The 19,145-nt window shown below is 60.5% G+C and overlaps 1 protein-coding gene across 2 annotated transcripts in view; it reads left to right on the top strand.

Moving 5' to 3' along the window:
- CHLRE_05g245352v5 (uncharacterized protein) overlaps nucleotides 1-19,145 on the top strand; it is a 37,456-nt gene that overhangs the window by 5,374 nt on the left and 12,937 nt on the right. Inside the window, exons 17-84 of one of the 2 annotated variants that reach the window (XM_043062494.1) lie at nucleotides 395-592; nucleotides 897-929; nucleotides 1,071-1,180; nucleotides 1,299-1,405; nucleotides 1,557-1,597; nucleotides 1,710-1,796; nucleotides 1,948-2,085; nucleotides 2,225-2,351; nucleotides 2,532-2,614; nucleotides 2,695-2,824; nucleotides 2,966-3,077; nucleotides 3,172-3,336; nucleotides 3,510-3,705; nucleotides 3,901-3,990; nucleotides 4,106-4,165; nucleotides 4,331-4,441; nucleotides 4,576-4,669; nucleotides 4,838-5,013; nucleotides 5,178-5,331; nucleotides 5,451-5,530; nucleotides 5,629-5,667; nucleotides 5,776-5,888; nucleotides 6,007-6,129; nucleotides 6,258-6,394; nucleotides 6,673-6,827; nucleotides 6,967-7,080; nucleotides 7,284-7,342; nucleotides 7,461-7,524; nucleotides 7,663-7,990; nucleotides 8,101-8,251; nucleotides 8,392-8,569; nucleotides 8,724-8,963; nucleotides 9,128-9,310; nucleotides 9,421-9,549; nucleotides 9,687-10,316; nucleotides 10,423-10,496; nucleotides 10,640-10,711; nucleotides 10,829-10,989; nucleotides 11,132-11,295; nucleotides 11,513-11,668; nucleotides 11,852-11,970; nucleotides 12,072-12,298; nucleotides 12,429-12,525; nucleotides 12,659-12,747; nucleotides 12,883-13,097; nucleotides 13,217-13,415; nucleotides 13,533-13,606; nucleotides 13,789-14,055; nucleotides 14,179-14,360; nucleotides 14,520-14,562; nucleotides 14,700-14,790; nucleotides 14,938-15,012; nucleotides 15,149-15,274; nucleotides 15,420-15,523; nucleotides 15,680-15,759; nucleotides 15,832-15,935; nucleotides 16,052-16,202; nucleotides 16,345-16,454; nucleotides 16,548-16,606; nucleotides 16,737-16,920; nucleotides 17,029-17,179; nucleotides 17,283-17,362; nucleotides 17,488-17,691; nucleotides 17,888-18,016; nucleotides 18,158-18,373; nucleotides 18,492-18,530; nucleotides 18,675-18,785; nucleotides 18,943-19,037. In XM_043062494.1, coding sequence (XP_042924657.1) covers nucleotides 395-592; nucleotides 897-929; nucleotides 1,071-1,180; nucleotides 1,299-1,405; nucleotides 1,557-1,597; nucleotides 1,710-1,796; nucleotides 1,948-2,085; nucleotides 2,225-2,351; nucleotides 2,532-2,614; nucleotides 2,695-2,824; nucleotides 2,966-3,077; nucleotides 3,172-3,336; nucleotides 3,510-3,705; nucleotides 3,901-3,990; nucleotides 4,106-4,165; nucleotides 4,331-4,441; nucleotides 4,576-4,669; nucleotides 4,838-5,013; nucleotides 5,178-5,331; nucleotides 5,451-5,530; nucleotides 5,629-5,667; nucleotides 5,776-5,888; nucleotides 6,007-6,129; nucleotides 6,258-6,394; nucleotides 6,673-6,827; nucleotides 6,967-7,080; nucleotides 7,284-7,342; nucleotides 7,461-7,524; nucleotides 7,663-7,990; nucleotides 8,101-8,251; nucleotides 8,392-8,569; nucleotides 8,724-8,963; nucleotides 9,128-9,310; nucleotides 9,421-9,549; nucleotides 9,687-10,316; nucleotides 10,423-10,496; nucleotides 10,640-10,711; nucleotides 10,829-10,989; nucleotides 11,132-11,295; nucleotides 11,513-11,668; nucleotides 11,852-11,970; nucleotides 12,072-12,298; nucleotides 12,429-12,525; nucleotides 12,659-12,747; nucleotides 12,883-13,097; nucleotides 13,217-13,415; nucleotides 13,533-13,606; nucleotides 13,789-14,055; nucleotides 14,179-14,360; nucleotides 14,520-14,562; nucleotides 14,700-14,790; nucleotides 14,938-15,012; nucleotides 15,149-15,274; nucleotides 15,420-15,523; nucleotides 15,680-15,759; nucleotides 15,832-15,935; nucleotides 16,052-16,202; nucleotides 16,345-16,454; nucleotides 16,548-16,606; nucleotides 16,737-16,920; nucleotides 17,029-17,179; nucleotides 17,283-17,362; nucleotides 17,488-17,691; nucleotides 17,888-18,016; nucleotides 18,158-18,373; nucleotides 18,492-18,530; nucleotides 18,675-18,785; nucleotides 18,943-19,037 — 9,183 coding nt within the window. The remainder of the gene's footprint in view (nucleotides 1-394; nucleotides 593-896; nucleotides 930-1,070; nucleotides 1,181-1,298; nucleotides 1,406-1,556; nucleotides 1,598-1,709; nucleotides 1,797-1,947; nucleotides 2,086-2,224; nucleotides 2,352-2,531; nucleotides 2,615-2,694; nucleotides 2,825-2,965; nucleotides 3,078-3,171; nucleotides 3,337-3,509; nucleotides 3,706-3,900; nucleotides 3,991-4,105; nucleotides 4,166-4,330; nucleotides 4,442-4,575; nucleotides 4,670-4,837; nucleotides 5,014-5,177; nucleotides 5,332-5,450; nucleotides 5,531-5,628; nucleotides 5,668-5,775; nucleotides 5,889-6,006; nucleotides 6,130-6,257; nucleotides 6,395-6,672; nucleotides 6,828-6,966; nucleotides 7,081-7,283; nucleotides 7,343-7,460; nucleotides 7,525-7,662; nucleotides 7,991-8,100; nucleotides 8,252-8,391; nucleotides 8,570-8,723; nucleotides 8,964-9,127; nucleotides 9,311-9,420; nucleotides 9,550-9,686; nucleotides 10,317-10,422; nucleotides 10,497-10,639; nucleotides 10,712-10,828; nucleotides 10,990-11,131; nucleotides 11,296-11,512; nucleotides 11,669-11,851; nucleotides 11,971-12,071; nucleotides 12,299-12,428; nucleotides 12,526-12,658; nucleotides 12,748-12,882; nucleotides 13,098-13,216; nucleotides 13,416-13,532; nucleotides 13,607-13,788; nucleotides 14,056-14,178; nucleotides 14,361-14,519; nucleotides 14,563-14,699; nucleotides 14,791-14,937; nucleotides 15,013-15,148; nucleotides 15,275-15,419; nucleotides 15,524-15,679; nucleotides 15,760-15,831; nucleotides 15,936-16,051; nucleotides 16,203-16,344; nucleotides 16,455-16,547; nucleotides 16,607-16,736; nucleotides 16,921-17,028; nucleotides 17,180-17,282; nucleotides 17,363-17,487; nucleotides 17,692-17,887; nucleotides 18,017-18,157; nucleotides 18,374-18,491; nucleotides 18,531-18,674; nucleotides 18,786-18,942; nucleotides 19,038-19,145) is intronic. The other variant, XM_043062495.1, reaches the window with a different exon arrangement.

Genomic DNA, 19,145 nt, shown 5'->3' with positions numbered 1-19,145 from the left:
GGGGCAAAGCAACAATGAGCCATGTAGGGGAGGGCCTGAGGAAAAGAGTCTGCCTGGTCAATAGTGCGTGGGTACCTGATGGTCCTCCAGTTGCGGCCATGTTGCTTGGTAGGGCTGAGGGTCACGGCTGCAGGGGCCTGGGCGCATTCGTCAGCGCGCGGTAAAATGCCAACCACTGCATTAAGAATGCGGATGTTACAGAGGGGACAGTCCCTACATTAAGGGGCACACGTGCTGCCGTTTCCCATTCACGACATCGGTTGAGGCCGAATGAGCCTCAACCGCCGTTACCGTACGGTACGGTAACCAGTGCACTAGATAGGTCGTGCCCTCGATACCTTTGGCGCCTTGGTAACAAGCAGTAAATAAACTCCGCTGGCTTCTCCATGTCCAGGACGTACTGCTGCTCAAGTATGGGAGCGACGGCAAGCTCATCGGGCACGCGGCGTTCGGTCGGCCCTGGGCGTCCACCTTCTCCGCTGAGGCCGACATCGACTTTGGCAGTACGCCCAAGCCCGAGGTCCTCCTGCTTGCCGACATGACTGGAGACGGCCGCGACGACCTGGTGGTCATGACCTCGAGCCAAGTGCAGGTGCGATTGGGAGCAGGGGGTTCGGCCGTGGGGTTTGGGCGCCATGTCATCGCCCATCAACAGGCGCTGTTTTCGCCCTAATTTTGCCTCAACATATATTTATTAGTTATTAATTCACAGAACAATAGGCAGAACTGGTAGTCTGTTCCTGTGCCGTGAACCGTAAACGCCGCTGGCCAAACTCGATAAGGGTAGCTCTGCGCGATTACACATGCAAGCTATCAAGATAGGTGGATTATATCGCGCATGTAAATGCGACGTCTCTGTCGGCTTGCGTTTGGCGCTGAAGTTTGTATGCCACCAGCTTTCCTGCCGGCTTTCCGCTTTTATGCCAATTGTGAGTCTGTGAAAATATAGGGAAGATCCTGCATTGTGGATTTAGCGACTTCATGTGGCCGGCTGAGGAACTTGCCACCCCTTTTTGCCCGACCACCCCTCGTCCACCTTGCCCCCCCCCCCCCCACACACACACACCCAGGTTGCGGTGGCCAGCGGTGCGCGCACCTTCACGCAGCTGTCCCCCTGGCTAGACCTTGCTGGGTCTCCCTTCTACATCGACACGTCAAACACCACCACCCGCGCCTACATGTGGGTCTGCCTTACGGCCCTGCTCTTCACACAGGCGGCCCCACGTGCGCTTTCTGCTTAAAATGCCCGGGACCATGCTCCACCGCCCGTTGCCTTCCTCCTCCTCTGCCCAATGCAGCGTGACGGACGTGACGGACGATCGCGCGGCCGACCTCGTGTTTTTCGACCAGCCCTCTCTCAGGCTGGGGCTCATGCCCAGCAACCGTGTCAACAAGCTGCTAGATGGTGAGCGAGCCCGGATGGCACCATAGGTCGTGTTTGGTGGGATTGGGGTAGGCATGCCCCGCCCCCACACGGACGCAATCCCATTCACGACCGTATGTGATGTATCCACCCGAAGCTTGGTTCACCATGCCCCTACATTTCCTGCCCCCAGACACGGACGGTGATGGCACGACCTGGTTCGAGCTGTCCACGGTGAGGAATGTCCAGCATGCAGGCAGAGACCTTGCAATGTGCGCTGAGATGTAATGAGGTGCTCTTTGTAATTAATATACAGTATTAATTCCTGCAAGCCTGTTGCCTGCAGGTGTCTGGCCGCTGCGCCTCTCTGGGAGAGGACTGCTTCCTCCTCACCACCGACTACAACCGGGATGGACTCAACGACGTGGCCGTGGTGGGTGGCTCTGGCCGGCTCTGGCATGGGGTCTGCTGTCGCGCCAGGGAAAGCTGCTTGCCGGCACGCCTCTTTATGCTTTCATGCTCTTTCTAACCCGCACTTTCTTGTCATGCTCAGAACCCACATCGGCCTGACCCACATCGCACAGGTGTATTTGGACCGGGTGACAGACACCGAGGAGTTCTACCTGACCATGGTGGCCACGTCCCCGCCCGCCCCTCTCACCTGGCACCTGTCCGCTGCCGCCATCTTCCCGCGTGGAGCCTGCACTAGCCCCATGGCAGTGGTGGGTCGTGCGTGATTTCTGTATGAAACTCCGCATGCAAGACTAACCGTTGGTGCATGCTGCCTGCATGGTTTTGTCACGTGTCCGTGCTAGTGTTGATGGGCCGTGACTCACCCATGTTTCATCCACGCACATAAAGGCTCTGGGACAATTCGTGGGCGCCGACGGCTCCATGGATGGCACCATCTCCGGCACAGTCAACCCGCAGCTGGTCTGCCTCAGCAGCTACGACCAGCGCATCTACATCGGAGGACTGGGCGTGTGGGGTGAGTGCAGAGTGGGGCAGGCCAGCGAGGACCCGTGGTTTCCTTGGGCCAAAGAAGAATCCGCCTAACCAACGTGCACTCCGGTTGCTCCCCTGCATGAGGCTCCTAGGCTTGCCGCATCGCCCACATCCGAGGCTTGCCACATCCTGCCTTTCCCCATGAATCCACGCTTGCCCACAGGCTCGCTGCCCGGCCCCGTCACGTCCCTGCATGTGCGGGATGTTGATGTGGACGGTCGCGATGACCTGCTAATCTTCACAGAGGTGCGTTGACATGTGTGCTCGCGTGTGTGCTTAAGGCTTTGGGCTGATCTCTCTATCTCCCTCGCTTCCTCTTGGCCCAGGTCGGTTCCTTCTATCTCATCTCCACGGGTGCCGCCTTCGAGCCGGCCCTGTCTACCGCTGCCTTCCTGTCCCCTGCGTCCGTCAGTCTGGCAGTGCCGAACACACCCAGCCTGGGCCAGACCGACCAGAGTGAGCGCCAGGGGCATGCCGATTTGCGGCACAGTCGCGAACTCCCCTGGTGGCTGCTGTAGAACCACACCACGAGGCCGCTTATCTAGTTCCCGTGTGCGTTTGTAAAATCGCTCACGGCCGCAAACCTCGTTCCCGCAGCTGCTTCGACGGCGGTGGCCTCTGCCGATGTGGTGGCCGCGGCCCCTGTGGAGCACCGCTGCGGCCCTCCCCGCCGTTTGGTCGCGTACTTCACCAACCGCCGCCCTGACAAGTGAGAAGCGCTGCTGTCGTGATCTCGACCAACGTTCACTAAGAGCTTTGTCTCGGTGATTACTAATGCGCCATGATCTGTCCGCAACGTGCAGATCTCCTGCCTGCGTGGCCAGTGTGGCTGACGTGGTTGCTACGCCTCTGCAGCGTGCCACCGCAGCCACTCACCTGATCTTTGCACACGTGCGCCCCAATGCCGAGACTCTCGGCATTGACTTGATCAACGACCGTGACGGGCCCGTGCTTGCGAACCTGGACGGGTGGGTGCTGACTTGTTGTGTTGTGTTGGGATGAGCTCTTGCAGCTGGGCAGGGAGCTACACCAAGGGCCACACTCCGGGCGGTCACAGCGTATTGGCACATCGAACGGTGCGAACTATGTAGCACAGTTCACCCTGGCCCTCACGTCTGCAATGCCTTTGCTGCCCCTGCAGGAACCTGTTGGCCGTAAACCCGGACATTAAGGTGCTGGTGTCGGTGGGCGGCCCCGGCGGCAATGACGCCGAGTTTACGCGCCTGGTGCTGAACCAGCAGTCCGTCACTGGATTTGCCAACGCCACGCTGGCTTTTCTGAACACCTACAACCTGGATGGGCTGGAGCTGAGCTGGCCCTCACTGCAGGCTGAGCAGGTGCTGACAGGGGATGAAACCTGGTTGGGGGCTTGGGAACACAGACAGCTGCGGGGCACGGGAGCGGGGTGAGGGCGTGCCTATGGTAATAAGGCGCTGTCATTGCTCGTGCGAATGGTCTGTTCACCCAGCAGCACCCGCCTCCTGCCCACCGGCCTCCCGCCCGCCTCTTGCCCACCGCACTCCGGCCTGCAGGTGTTTGGCTTCACGGCCCTCGTCGAGCTCCTGTCCTCCTCCCTGAGGCCCGCCGGCAAGCTGCTGTCTCTGGCCGTGCCGCCGCGCGAGGTGAGTGCGTATGGTACGCAAAGATGCTGCAGCAGACAGCTACTGCTCCTGACCCGGGGCATCTTCCTACCTAGACTGCAGCGCCCTTCTAATCATTGCCCCTCGCCGTGACCAGGTTTACCTGAGCCTGGCCTGGGGCCGCCTGGGCTCCTTGGTGGACATGATAAACTTCCAGGTGCGGTATTGGAGGCAACATCCAGTCCTATATTACATGTGCGTAAATCGACAAGACATGCCGCGTCAAATGGCCTATAGCCTCATTGGTCCTAGCATACCACCTATGCCAACCAGCCGTCTGCTGGCGCGTGTCAACGCCTCCCACTGTCATGCATTTCAACAGGGCTTCGACCTTGAGGGTGATGAAGTGCTGGGCGCGGCTCCATATGTCGAGACGCCACTGTTTGATTGCCTCGAGGCCGAGGGCCTGTCAGTGAACACCCTTATTGACTTGGTGAGTCTCGAGGTTTGCCATACATGTATGTGGTCGTGAACATCAGTCTCCAGTATGTACGGGTGTGTGTCATGTATGGTCGCATGCCCCTGCTTCCCTTGCTTATTTCCCGCTGCCCCCTCATTATCATGCAGATCCTGGCCGCGGGCGCGCCCCCCCAGCTGGTCAATGTGGTTGCTTCCTCTATGGGCCGCTCCTTTGTGCTAGACGGGGATGGCTACGTGGGAGGTGCGTGCGCGGTGGGCGTTCCAGCTGGACAGGCTGGCCGTTTGTGTACACTGCCAATGTCGTTCACCCCATCCACGGTTTTTCAAACCACTGCACATCGCTATTGCGAACAATCTTAGTCCCAATGCTCACGCCCACTCCCTTCACCCACGCTTCCCTCCTCTGCAGGCCCCGGCAGTCCCGGCCCCTGCATGGGATTGGAGGGGCTGCTGGACCAGTCCGAGATCAAGCTGCTGCTGCCGCCTGGCGCTGCCAAGCTGGACCCAGAGGCCCTGGCCAACACGGGGCCATATGCCAGCAACCAGTTTGCGCACTGGGAGGACGGTTACACCATTGTGAACAAGGTGGGGGCCAAGTGATGTGGTTTTGTGCATGCTCCTGCGTTTTCATATGAGTACACAACTGCTTCAGTCTCAATCTGTATCTTGTGCTGTGTGGGCACCTGCTGTGCACAAACGCATGCAATTGTTTTGCTCACATGTGTCTTGCCCCTCTCCTGCACAAACAGTTCTGCTTCGCGCGCGCCCACTGTCTGGGCGGCGTGGGTGTTTGGGATGTGGATGGAGACAGCTATGGCGAGTTGCTGGCGGCGGTGACGCGCACGATGCAGGGCGACCCGGCGGTGTGCGAGGCATACTCGCCACCCGAGTGCACCAACGCGGGTGAGGGAAGGGGCGGATGCACGGGCTCGCATCATCCGGCCAGGTTGTCACCGCATTCGCCAGCCGCTCATCCCTCAAAGTGCCCCTCCTCCTGCTATCTTGCACCAACCCCTGTGCAGTGTCGACCCGGGGCTCTGAGGACCTGGGCTCACCCGAGCTCGTGGCCACACTGGGCGATGCCGAGTACCTGCTCTATCAGGTGGGGGCGTGCACGTTTGCGTGCGTGTGCAGTGGGGCCACTGCTTTAATGCATTCCACGAGTACACTGCTGGTCGCCTGCCTCCTCCCAACCTGCAGGTCCGCAAAACCTGGACCGATGCACGTGATCACTGCCAGGTGAGTGAGGTGCACGCGCTTCCTGGGTACTTTTGACTGCTCATTTCTGCTCACACACATCCTGATCTGAGCCCTTCATACTGCCGCCCTGCTCACCGCCGCCCACAGCAAATTGGTGGCGACCTGGTGTCTGTGACGTCTCGCGGCGAGGCGGGTGTGGTGTACAGCCTCATCAGCAGCTGGGCCAGCAGCGGGCAGCTGGGGCAGGATGACATCTACAGGTGGGGCCGGAGGGTCTGAGTTGATGCCCCTTCCCATTGTAGTTTAACCCAAGTAGTAAGGAACAAAGACCTCATCTGCCACTCTGCCCATCTTTCATCTCTCCACCTGTGCATGTAGTGGCCGAGACGTCTACTTGTGGCTGGGTGGCACCGATGCCGCTCAAGAGGGCCGCTTCGTGTGGGCTGCCACTGGTGCCGAGCTCACCTACACTGCATGGGCCGGTGGCCAGCCTGACAGCCGGTGAGCAGGTTGGGGGGTGTCCACAATCCAAATGTCCGGTATGGTAACCGAGCACTAGAGGTGACAAAGCTTGCTGCGCCATCATGCCTTACCATGATTGCTCACTTGCTACTCCGGGGCGCCTGCAGGTACGGCAGCGAGGATTGCCTGGCTGCCAGCGTGCGGCTGGGGGGCAGCGGCGGCGCGGGCCTGCGCGAGGTGCTATCTCCTGAGGCGCTGTGGAACGACCTTGGCTGCAGCGCTGTGCTGCCCTTCGTGTGCCAGCGTAAGAGCGGGTCGGGCGCTTGGAACGACATAATGCCGGTCTCCCCTGCTTCTCCTGCTTCATGACCTTGGGAGACACAATGCCGGTTCCGATGAAAATGGCACACCAGTAACATGACAACTTGACAAGCCCAGGCGGCAACCCCAGGGAGCACGCACGGACCTTCTGGAAATACAAAAGCATAGGCTACCCTCTCCTCCTCGCGCTTCTGCATGGTGTTCGGTTAATTTGGGCTGGTATCTACAGCCGCCACCCCCTGCGCACTGTGATTCCTGCAGGCAACCGCGACCTGGCCAGGTCGTTCCTGCAGGGCGCCAAGGAGGTGCCCTGGCTCACCGCCACCTATCACGTCATGGCGCCTGTGCCCGGCAGCGGCGACCCAGGCCTGATGCTGACTCAGCCCGAGGCCAACAAGCTGTGCCGCACCATGGGAGTGAGTGCTTGCTGGGAAGGCTATGGGTTGTGCGCTCCGTTACTTTGTTCACAATGCCCGTGTTGCGCATGCCGTACAGTTGCGCATTCCGTACTCTGTGCCTGACACCCTGTCATCCCTCGCCGCCTGCCTCGCACAGGGCGAGCTGCCCACCTTGACCGACCCCTGGGTCCGCGAGGACCTGACCAGCCAGTACCACCGCGACCTGCCGTCCCACACCTGGCTGGGCCTGAGGAGCTACGGAGATGGCCAGGTGCGTCTGCGTGCGGCTGCGGCTGTGGGCCTACGTTTGACTTCTGTGCCTATTGTGACGCTGCATGACGCTTACTGATCGTATTCCAGGTGTTCATGTGTGACCTGGACCATTCAGCACACCACATTTTTGTCTAACTTCTTGCTTGCCGCTGCACAAACCCTTTCCCCTTCTCCCCTCCCACCTCCACTCCCGCCCTGCAGCTGTTTTGGAATGACGGTACCTTCACCACTGACGGCATGCTGAATGCCTGGGAGCCTGGGTGAGTGTGCAACCCACTGGAGCCTCTCATGTGCTCATTGTCAGGGCGCAGTCGTTGGGGGCAGTCCAGTTAAGAAGTGTTAACTACCTCTCGTGCCTTTGTCTTCTTGTATCTGCAGCGAATTCGGCGATGCGGCTTGTGGTCTTATCATTGGACCGAATGGTGCCAACGTTACTGTCTCGGTGCGTGTTGGCAGTGCGGCACCCCAGCCAGACAACATTGAATGAATGCAGCCTGCGAAGTGCCACTGATACGTGAATGTGCTCATGTAACTATCACCTACCCCAATCTGCTGCCTCCACACCTCACCCTTCCCACAGGTTGGTGCGCTCTACAGCTTCTGGAATGCGACAGCCTTCCAGGGAGCCATTCGTGTGGCCTCACCGCCTCCGCCTCCACCCTCGCCACCTTCACCGGCGCCACCTGGACCTACACCGCCACGCCCTCCACCGCGCCCCGCCAACGTGACCCCTCCCGCGCCGCCGCCGAGCATTCCCAGCGCTCCTTTCCCCCCTGATTTCGACACAGTACTAATCTACAACCTCAGTACCTACTTCACCGATGAGCCAGAGCTGGTCACCGTGTTCCTGCCCCAGGGCGTCTACTCGCTGAGCTGCAACGAGCGCATGCCCACCACCTGCCAGACGGGTGAGCACATACCATGCATTCCTGATGTGCTTGGCAATCCGCCGCATCAAAGCTCTTACTCCATGCGAACCGTCATAACCACCTCTCATCAACACCTGCCCGCCCCTCAGGTGCGCCCACTGTGTCACTCAACCCCAACTTCTACTGCCTGAGCCGCGCCAACGGCCGCTCCTACGTGGTGCCCGGAAAGGAGCTGACCGGCATGCCCCTCTACCTCACCACGGAGCGGTCCTGCGCCTCGGCATGTATGCTCAACATCCGGTGAGAGCTAGCCGTAGCACTGCAGCGTGCTCGATGAGCCAGCACATTTGTCACACTCTTGCCATACCATTGTGGGGTTGCCAAACCCCTGTGTGTGAGCACCCCGCGCCCCTCGTTCCCAAACCCTTACATCGGCGCAGGTGCGTCTACTACACGTGGCTCCCCCGCTTCCGTGCGTCCTTCCTTCCCTCCGACGAGATGCTGGGCCGCCCCAACCAGCTGCCCGGCCAGGGCTCCTGCTACCTCATGGGTCGGCCCTGGGCGTCCAACGCCGACCGCCTGCCCAAGCTGCTGTCCGAAATCACAGACAACGACCGGGTGCGTGCCCGTGGGTGTGCATGTGTGCGGGCGTGCGGGCGTGCGGGCGTGCATCCATGTGGCCATGGGGCCGTGTTCGGACCATGTGACGACTGCTGGCATGCACGCACAATGATTATATCGCTAATGCGTCAAGCTACCACTGCACCCGCAGGTGTGCTTCCGTAGCGGTGCCGTGTTTGGGGGCGACAGCATCCCTGTGAACGACACGTCCTTGATCCAGCCACCCGCATCCATCGGCCGCCTGCATGGCAACCCCACGCCCACCACACCCACGCCCGCCGCCCCGCCGCCGTCAGCCCCCTTCTCGCTGCTCTGCGGTGGTGACGGCAGCGCAGCCCCGCTGCTGAGCTCGCTGACGTTCCTGGTCGACAACGCCACACGCGGCATCCAGGTGCATGTGTTTCATAGGAGCCATAAATTGTACGCATGTGACGGGTGTGAAGGCTCTTGTCAGTCGTGTCTGTGCCTTGACGTCACCGGTCCACAACTCACGTGCGGCCTACCCACACGTGCGGCCTACTCACACAAAACCTCCGTGGGCCACCTCATTTGCAGGACGTGGGCACGACCTGCGCTGGCACCTATACCGCTGGTGTGATCGGTTACCTGTCTGCCGAGGGCTACGAGATGCGGCTGCGGCAGCTGCAGCGGCCCATCATCCAGTCCTACACCGCCCGTTGCGGCCCCGGCGGCGTGACCGGCTTGTTGGGCAGCTACGACAACCGCGGCATGTGCCAGGTGGGTAAGAGGGTGGGGATGGGTGGGTTGAGTATGGTGAGCATCTGCCGTACCCTACGCCAGGAACCGGCATGCACCGACGCCGGCTACACGGTGACTTGCACATGCAGGTGTCGCTGATGTGCACTGGCGGTGGCGTGGAGCCGGTGCTGCCACCCGGCGCCAGCCGCAACTGCAGCATCGGCGCCTCTGCCTTTGACTTCGAGTGCCCCCGCGGCCACTACGCAGTGGGACTGCAGGTGCGCGCCTTGCTGTGCAAAATGCGAGCACGGCACTTGGAGTCGTTGTGTCCTTGCATCTATCCAAGCAGCAGGGCTGCTGCGATGACACTCACCTACCTCACCTGTATCAAACACTTTAACTACATTGCTTGCAGGGCGTGTTCCTGAACCCAGCCACTTACACCGCCGCGGACAACATCCTCGCGACATTGCGGATGGTGTGCGCGGCCGTGCCGGTTGCCCAGGTTGCGCCACCGCCGCCCTCGCCTCCCAACCCGCCGCCTCCGCCGCCTCCCGCCCAGCGCCGCCGCCGCGCGGCACTGGAGTCCTCCGCCGCCTGGCGCCGCTCCGCTGCGGCCGCCATGGCTTCTGCCGGCCGCAGCAGCAAGGACGGACAGTCGGCAGCTTCCGGTAGCTTCTTCGAGGAGGCGCTGTCAAACCAGCAGGGCCGCAGGCTGCAGCAGATCCTGCCGCCCTCGCCGTCACCGCCCTCCCCCAAGCCACCTTCTCCTTCGCCACCACTACCTCCCAAGCCCCCGCTGCCGCCCTCACCTCCTAAGCCCCCTAGCCCCTCCCCGCCCAGCCCCTCGCCACCGAGCCCCAAGCCGCCCAGCCCCAAGCCGCCCAGCCCCTCCCCTCCTAGCCCCAAGCCGCCGAACCCACCGCTGCCTCCCTCGCCGGGGCCAAAGCCGCCGTCGCCGCCGTTGCCGCCGTCGCCTCCCGCGCCTCCCCCAGCACCGCCCCGGCCGCCCCGGCCGCCGCCGGCACCCAAGCCGCCCCGCCCGGTACGTATCCAGTGGCCGCCAAACCTGAACTTGGTGTCTGTATCTTATTTCATAAGTATTACGGGAAGGGAAGTTACTCACTGTGCTGCCGCCGTGCGCCATGCAGCCTGCGCCCAGGCCGCCATCACCGCAGCCCACACCACCGATCATGTCACCGCCCCCTCCGCCCTCGCCCCCTCCGTAAGTTACTTGGCATAAAGGTGTTGTCTTCTATTGACCTGCCGCATGGCAATACAACTTGGTCGTTGCATGTGACCGACTTTTTCATGTGAGCGCTGACACCCATCAACGGACGCTTTCACCACCGCTGGTTCCACGCACAGGGCGCCCCGACCGCCTCCGGCCCCGACGCCGACAGCACCCGGGGTTCCCAATCCGCCGACGCCCCCGCCCAGGTGCGTGGTCGACTGCCAGTTGGGCCACCACGGTTGAACCCGTGCACACTCACACGTTCGGGGTTGCCTGGATTCTCGGGCTGTTCAGCTAACCGGACGTCTGTTAATGCTACGCAGGCCTCCATCACCACCATCGCCGCCCCCGAAACCCCCCACTCCTTCGCCTCCCCCTGCGCCGCCTCCACGCCCTCCGTCGCCTCCCCCTCCGCCTCCTTCGCCCCCTCCTCCTCCGTCGCCGTCTCCGCCGCCTCCCCCGCCTCCGTCCAATGCTACCTCTGGTAAGCCCCGGGGTATTTTGCAACCAGGCCACATGCATAGCGGGACTCCACATTCGTCGCTGTACCGTTTGTGCGTGCCGACAGCTAACCGCGCCATCTATTGAGCTCCCCTTGTGCCCGACCGCGTATAATATCCCTACAGACGTCATCCCTTGCCGCACCTGCTCTCCCATCTTTGGTGAGACGGCGGGTTCCAACTCGCCCTTCGCCAACACCTCTCGGCCCGGCGCGCTGCGCTGCCCCCAGGGCCATTTGCTGACACAGCTGTTTCAGCCCGTCGTGATCAACCAGCTTCTTGCACAGCAGGTAAGCTCGCTGTAATTCAGCACCAGCATGTCCACGTTGCCCTGGTTCTTTTTCATGTGGTCTCCATTACTTCGTTTGGATCCACGTTGTGGACCTGCCAACATGCACACGTATATTGTAGTCATTGTTTCCGCGCGCGCAGATGTATGCGTTTGTAACCCTAAACCTGACTCACCGCCCGTTCTCGCCCATGTGTACGCAATACGGTGCGACGCAGGTGTGCTGCACCAACTTTTCGCAACCCATCACCGGTCTCGGAGGTGTGTGCGGCCCGCTGGCACCATCCGCACCCGGCGCAGATGACACCATGCGCGCCGGTCTGCCCGCCACGCCCAGTCAGCCGTTGTCCGCAACCACCCCCTTCCTCACCACGGTAATGCAGTTTCTCGTTCTTGTTATCGCACACACGTTTCACATAACAACCGGCGAACGCCAAACCTCTCGATCGGGTGTAGGCGCGGGCAAGCTTTGGATATGAAGATGTTTTACAGGTTGAGAAGGGGATACATATCCAACTGACTTGTAAAACCCCCTTTTTACCCACCCTGTGTCCCAGGTCGTGAACGGTTCCACCTGCTCGGGCGGCATCGCGCAAGTGACAGGCTTGTTTCTGTCCTTCCGCCCGCCGTCCCCCGGGGTGGGCACGCCCTCCTACATTATGGGCCTCACTGCTCGGTGGGTGCCGACGCGAAGGCCGTTGTGTCGTACGTTGTCCATTGTGGCCTTGCTCAAACAATGCATTGCAACAACACGTAACCCTTCCCTATGATGAACAGGTGCCGCAACGTAGCCACGCCGCTGCCGCTGCCCGCTCCGGCCTCCATTTTCCAGCGGCCGTTCAGCTACACCTGCCCGCCCGGCACTGTCCTGTCAGAGGTGCTGTGGAACATGCAGGACTGGCCCGCCCAACCCGGTACCGCCCGCTCGCAGCCTGTCGGTGTCATCGCAAACATTGTCTTCAAGTGCTCAAACGCGGCCTTCCCCACCCCTGCGACGCCCATGCGTGAGTATGCAGACCCATCCTTACCTGACCCTTACTTATTTGACCCCATGTTGACCTTTGTTCGCGGGTCGGCCTTCTCTGTAATGAGACTTTGTTTCTCCCCCACCTGCTTGCCTGGTCCTACCCACAGCCTCGCCGGTTCCGTTCACCCAAGTGGAATCCAGCAACATGGCCCTTGTTTCAATCAACTGCCCGGCGGGCTCCTACGTCACATCGGTCTACGGCTCGTGAGTCATGCGGCCTGGTTACTATGCGGGGGGCGTGCTAAACACGTGCATGCGATCGACGCGTCTTGTGGATTGGTAGATGCTCCTATTGTTCACACGTGCGCTCCCTGCGCTGAATTGCACGCGCGTGTAGGTACGACTTGTCGCCGGCCAACATGGGCGGCGTGGCGTTCGTGCGCCAGGTCGGCATCACGTGCAGCGGTGCCACCACCATCACGCGCGGTACGGGAATGCATCTTGTGGCTTGGGTTAATAATATATAATATATAGATATATATGATCTGCGCATCTACTCTGAACGGCGGGGGCACCTGATTGCCTTACTACCAAAATCCAACCGCGTGCACCCACGCACAGAGATCACAACGAGCCTGGGCGCCACGGCTTCCGCGACGCCTTTCACCTCGGCCGTCTGCCCCGGCGGCGTGGGTGCTCTCACTGCCCGTGCGCTGCCCGCGCCTGGCGCTCCCACCACCTCGCCACCGGCGCTGCTGTCGCTGGACGCGCACTGCTACGACACGCAGGCTCACACGCGTCGGCTAAGCTTCCTGCCACCGTCACTGCCGCCCTCGGTGCGTACCTTCTTACCCTCTTCTGCACTTCATGCAAGCATTGGTCGGCTTTAATTTGCTCATCCGTGATGATGGTGCATTCAACATCCTTGCTTGCTCATTGTGTACCATGAATGCAGATCTCCGGCAGCGTGTTTGAGCTGACAGATCGCTGCATGGGCCTGACGCTTGTGTCGGGTGTGACCATGCTCCGCTCGATGTTCAGTGCCACGCCTGCCCTCATTACGGTTGGCATCCCGGCTGCATCCTTCCTGCACGGCTTCAAGCTCTCCTGCACGGACGTGCCGGAGCCCAGCGCACCGGCCCTACCCGTGTCGGGTGCGTAGTATCTTGCTTGGGGTCATGTGTGCAACATGGTGACTGCGCCTTATTACCAGAGCTACCTGTAAGCTGGCATCACACGCATCTGGCGCCCACACTTATCTATGCCCGCAGCCCAACTGCCGCCCAACCAGCTGCCGACAGCGCCCGCTGTGGCCTTCAAGTACGAGTGCCCGGCTGGGTCCAAGGTGCGTCCCTAGCTAGTGTTCATGTATGTGCCTGGGTTGGTTCCTTGTACGCTTCTGTGCTATGCCTCTACCGTCGTTGTGCTTGCAGCAGTGCTAACCTCAACCTGCTGTGAATCTGGCCCTCACAATTATACTGTACTGCTCCTGCTGTATCGCGCGCGCCTGCCGCCTCTATCTCCCAGGTGGTGTCGGTGCTGTCGCGTGTGGATGCGGATGAGGACCTGCTCAACCTGCGCATTGAGTGCGACAACGCGCCTCTTGGTGATGCTGAGCCACTCGCAGCTGTGGCGGCCCGCCTGACGCCCTTCTTTGCGCCGCCCGTGGTCTTTACCGCCAACTGCTCGAACTGCACCACCGCGGCCAACATCAGCAGCATGGGCTTGGGCCAGCGGCGCTACATCAGCCCGGATGTGGCTATCGCCGCGCCGCGCAGTTCCTACGTTATTGAGGTCAGCTGTGCAGAGTACCGGGCAAACATGGTCATCAATCATGATATGATAGCGAGTGCACATGTACCCTCCAGGCCCGGCGCTTTCATTTGACGCCCGCCCGCTTTTCCCAACTACCTGCAGCGCACATGCCCGCTGGGCGTGGCCGGTGTCGTGAACTCCGCCACGACCAGTCGCCTTGCCCCCGAGCTGGGTGGCCTGGCTCGCCCTGTGTCCACTGCTGACATGCCCAACGCTCCCACCGGCTCGCAAGTTGCGCTGTTCGATGTGCTGTTGGACTGGAGCAACGCTGCTGCGTTTTGCACGTGAGTGGCTGCATTGCAAGAGCCGCAGGCGACCACAGTGTGCGTGCGTGGAACATGGGTCAAAGGCGTGGCAACGTACGACTGTGTATAGCGAGTTGCGTGCCGGGTGCTGCTGGGCAAAACTGTCAATGCTCCCGACCTGACCGTCCTTGCGTGCAGGGCCCAAGGAGGCGCGCTCATGACCTTCGAGGACGAGCTGCAGGTGCGTCCTCTTCCGCTGCTTAATAACATAAATAGCACGTAGACCCGCTACCTTCCTGGACCTCATTGGTCATGATATCCCCCTGGTCGAGTTACCGCATGCTTACGCCCAGCCCCCAACCGCACCCACCGCCGCAGCGTGTCGTGGCAAGCTCCGTGGTGGCCAAATGGGCTGCCGAGAACACAGGGGACTTCCTGATGGGCGTCTGGATCGCCGCACGGCGCAGCGGTGAGTCCACTCATCCATGATGAGGAGCGGTATCGATCGTCCCTGGTACATGCGCGAACGGGCATGTTGATCCATATACGTTAACGTGCCCGCCGCCTCGCTTGTAATAAGTATCACAACAAGCACCGACCGTATGTCTGAATGCAGGCAACGGGCTGTACGACTTCTCCTACCTGGACGGAACCTCCATGGCCAACTACGTGCCACCGTGGGCGCGAGGAGGTACGTGGGCTGATGCGCTCAGTTTGCAGGCGTGATTTAATGATGTGACGTGATCTCCTCCTCTTCTCCTGACCATCCAGCCATCCATACTTGACCCCATTGGAACCAACCGCGCACCCACTTCCTGAACTTGCAGAGCCCAACGACATGTCGGGCGTTGAGGACTGCGTGGAGCTGGTCATCGACGTTACGGCCGTGCAGCAGGCCAGCTGGAACGACCGCGTGTGCACCGGCCTCGTGCGCCGCCCGCTTTGCAAGCTGCGTGAGTGCGCTGCTGCGTATACCAGGCTTGCGATGTCTTCACCCGTTGCGTTCGGTCGTTAAGTCGATACCCCGTACACTGGCTAAATTCATTCTGCGAGAAGCTCACGCGTCGTCCTTGGCTGTGCCCTCTCTTCTTCTTGCAGTGCCCAAGGCCGCCTTTGACGGCGTGGCCACCGCCGATGCGGCGCCACCTAACGTTCAGATTGCGGCCACCAACAATGACGAGCTCAGCTTTTACAACATCAGCGTAAGTAGTTGGTTGCAGCATGGTTGGCTCCCTGCCGTACTTGGCGACAGGGCAGGGCAGATGGAGGCCGCGGCAATCTGTGTACTGTCCAGGGACTTGCGATACACGTGCGGTATACATGCTGCTGCAAACATGACAGTCCATGAACTTCCGCAGGTGACCTGGTCGGAGGCAGCAACCTTCTGCCAGCGGCGTGGCGGTGACCTCATCAGCTTCCGTGACCAGGATGAGATCAGGTGGGCAAAACACTGCGTCCGTTAAATCCTGTGATATCAACCGAGCACGTCGTACCACCGGCCTACCTACAGGCGCTTCGGTGCTGCGATGAGCGATTGGACGAGGTTCATCTACACAGGCCGACCCAGCCCTTTGCAAGTCCGGACCTGGACCGGCCTTCGCCGGCAGGTTCCAGGTAAGCGCGTTGCTCCATTTATTAAGCTCCTGTGTTGTGCGCACTCACAATTGCAATGAAGGCCACATACCACATCAGCTCCCCGTTTGTTGATGCCTCTTGACCGCATGCTGCAGCCTCCGGCACGCCCGCCGAGGCGTTGCGTGTGGCCACGGCCACGTTCCAATATCAGAACCGCGAGTTTCTTTTCATCCCCAACATGGCCGTCCCCGAGGATGCCAGCGCCGCCTGCCGCGGCTTCGGCGGCGAGCTGGCGAGCTTCCTCTCGTGAGCTTGCTTGCTGTATTGGCTGGGAGCTTGACTGGGGCTAGTTAATTTATTCCGCGCACGGCTTCCGCTTCATTGGACCGTGTAATCATGCCCATGGCGCATTATTCCAAACATAAATCCACGCTCTGACCCGGCACAGGCTGGTGGAGTACAACACGGTTTTCGGACAGTTCCTGTCCACAATTATTGCGTACGGCATCACCTCAACGGCGTCGACCGTGACCTCCCACATTGGCCTCATACGCAACAGTAAGCGCGCTGTCGAGCTATATATGTACGTCTAGCCTATGCCCTAACTGGTGAAACCCATCTCATCATTGCTATATCTCACTTGACATGCAGACTTTGGGACATTCAACTGGCGCGACGGCAACACCTGGACTGGCTTCACGGCTGTGCAGGTACGTACCGTAGGCTGGGTCTGTGTATGGTATGCCCCTAACGGTTATAGCTGGGTTGTCATCTTTCTTGTCTCAACATAATGCTTCGCCAGCCATCTTAACGCACGCAACATCCCGCGTGCGCGCACAGGCGCCCCAAAACCTGCCGTCGCTGTGCGGCGTGGTGCTTACCCGCTGCACAGCCGGCAATGCCACCGCTGGCTTCTCTGGCTGCTCATGGGCCATCTCCACCACCAGCTGCAGCTTCCAGACCAACAATGGCTTCTACCCGTCATCCAACTCTTACATTTGCAGCAGGAACACACCGGCCGCAGGTGCGGCACCGGGCATTGTATTGGTAACGCTTGTATGCATGCATGGTGACGCAAGTAAGCGGCAGTCTTTTATTTCTTTTTCCTTTCCTATCCGGTCCTGCATTACAGCGAGCATCGTGTCCGGCTCTCGTCAGTACCTTGCTTTTGCGGAGCGCCGCACCTGGCCCGACGCCGCCGTGGCTTGCACCTCCATTGGCGCTCGCCTGGCTGCCTTCCACCGGCCCGAGGACTACACCGCGTTCCAGACCGCCGCCAGCAGGTTAGCCCGTTTTAAACTCCTTTCATAATAAGAGGAGTCACATAACCATACCTGTATACATTCTAAGCCGCGATCCATCCGTGACTAACGTGCGTGTGAGCAGGTCCCAAGCCTTCCTGTCCGCAACGGGCATCACCAATATCACTGCTGGATTTGCTCACATCGGCATGTCGCACAACGCCGGTAAGCTACCCCCCCGAAACTTGACATGGGAGTGTGTGGACCGGCAATGTTATTGTAATGTCTGCAATAATGGCATATACGTGATGAGCTGACGTGCGCGGCCTTCTTCCATCCCATATGTGCAGCTGGCCTGTACACGTGGAGCGATGGCCGGCCTCTGCTGTACAGCGTGTGGGCTGCAGGCATGCCGGATGTCCTGTCTGCAAACACCAACTGCTCCGCCTTCACTGTGTCCTGCACCAACACCACTGGCCTTTGGGGCAGCTGTTCCTCACCGCAGCTGCGGGATGTGGCGTGCAACACCCCAGCGCCCTACGTCTGTAGCTACGGTGAGCGCTGGCGTGTGCGTGAGGGTGGGGCGCTGGTAGTGCCAAGACAAGTATGCGCACATGGTGTGCATCCGTTAACCCAGATGTTTGGCATGCACAGCGACAAGCGCCAAATTATAACCGACCTACCCAACTGTCGTGTTTACTCATGCACCGCTGCTTCCCTTACCGACCGATTGCTCGTCTGCGCGTGCAGATTTCGATGACGAGTGGGCCTATTCGGACAGCACGCCGCTGGTGTATGGCAGGGACACGCCGGCCGGCCTGGGCCAGCCCGCTGCCACATTTGCCGGCAACTACCAGTGGGACCGCGTTCTCAATGCAGGTGACCGCCGTACATGCGTACGATGCACTGTGCTGCTTTTCTGCTTCTGTGTACTGTATGCACGCAATAAACGGAGCCATTAAAGGAGGCTTGCTTAATCACGTGCCCGCCCTTCTTTTTGTTTGCACGCCCACTCCACAGCTGTCTGCACCAATGCGAACGCCAGCCTCGACTACACGGGTACAGCAATCATGTCTTTCTCCACTCCAGACACGTACAAGTGCTGCAGCGCTTGCTCAGCGACGCCGGGCTGTGCCTGGTGGACACACGTGAACAACACATTTGTTTGCACGCTGAAACGGGGCAACGGCGCCGCCGTGACATCTGTTAATGCCAACATGTGGTCTGGGGCCTCCGGTGGGTCGTAAGGGTTGATTGGCCTGCTGCCTGCTGGCCGCTGTGTCCACGTGCGTTCGGGGGCAAGGAATGCCCATGCCCGCTGTGAACAAATTGCGGTGCTATCTTTCGTTCACAGGCCGCCCTGCTCCAAGCTTGGCTAACGCCACTGCTCTTCGTGAGTGCTTGTGAATGCAGCATTTCATGCAGTCAGCAGCTTTCCTCGTCGGCATCGGTGCCGCTGTGCTGCCGCCGCTTGCTTGCTTCCCAACCTGTCACAATACGTGCTAATGGCTCGATGTTCCGCCCTACCTTGTTGCAGTGGACGACAGTGGGCTCAACTGTGTGTACCTGACGCAGCAGATGTCGGGCGGCAGCACCTACCAGATGCCGCCGCTGCAGTGCCAGCAACGCATGGGAGTTGCCTGCAGACGTGAGTGAAAATCATCAGGCTCTGACTGGACAGTGCACTGTTAGATAGTTCCAATCATCTGAGGAATGCAACGGTTGCACACGCATGCCCGCATGACTTCGCGCCGCATCTTTGTCATGTGCTAACCAGCCGTTATGTACACTGTGCGCGTACGCAGGCTCCAGCGCCAGGGAAGCAGTGCCAGAGGACGAACGCCGCGCCATCACCAACTACGTCCAGCCCATGGGCCGTGTGTTCACCAACCGTGGCGAGGTGCGTGTGCGGTAGTTTGAACTTGCAAGCCCCAATTTGGGCTGCGTAGCAGAACAGTGGCGGGAGTCCCGTTGCTTGTGTTATTCCCGGCAGCATTCGATGGCCCCT

Source organism: Chlamydomonas reinhardtii, chromosome 5, assembly GCF_000002595.2.
Source record: "Chlamydomonas reinhardtii strain CC-503 cw92 mt+ chromosome 5, whole genome shotgun sequence".
NCBI lineage: Eukaryota > Viridiplantae > Chlorophyta > Chlorophyceae > Chlamydomonadales > Chlamydomonadaceae > Chlamydomonas > Chlamydomonas reinhardtii.
The sequence above is the reverse complement of the archived record's forward strand: the minus strand, read 5'-3'. Positions and strand labels throughout refer to the sequence as shown.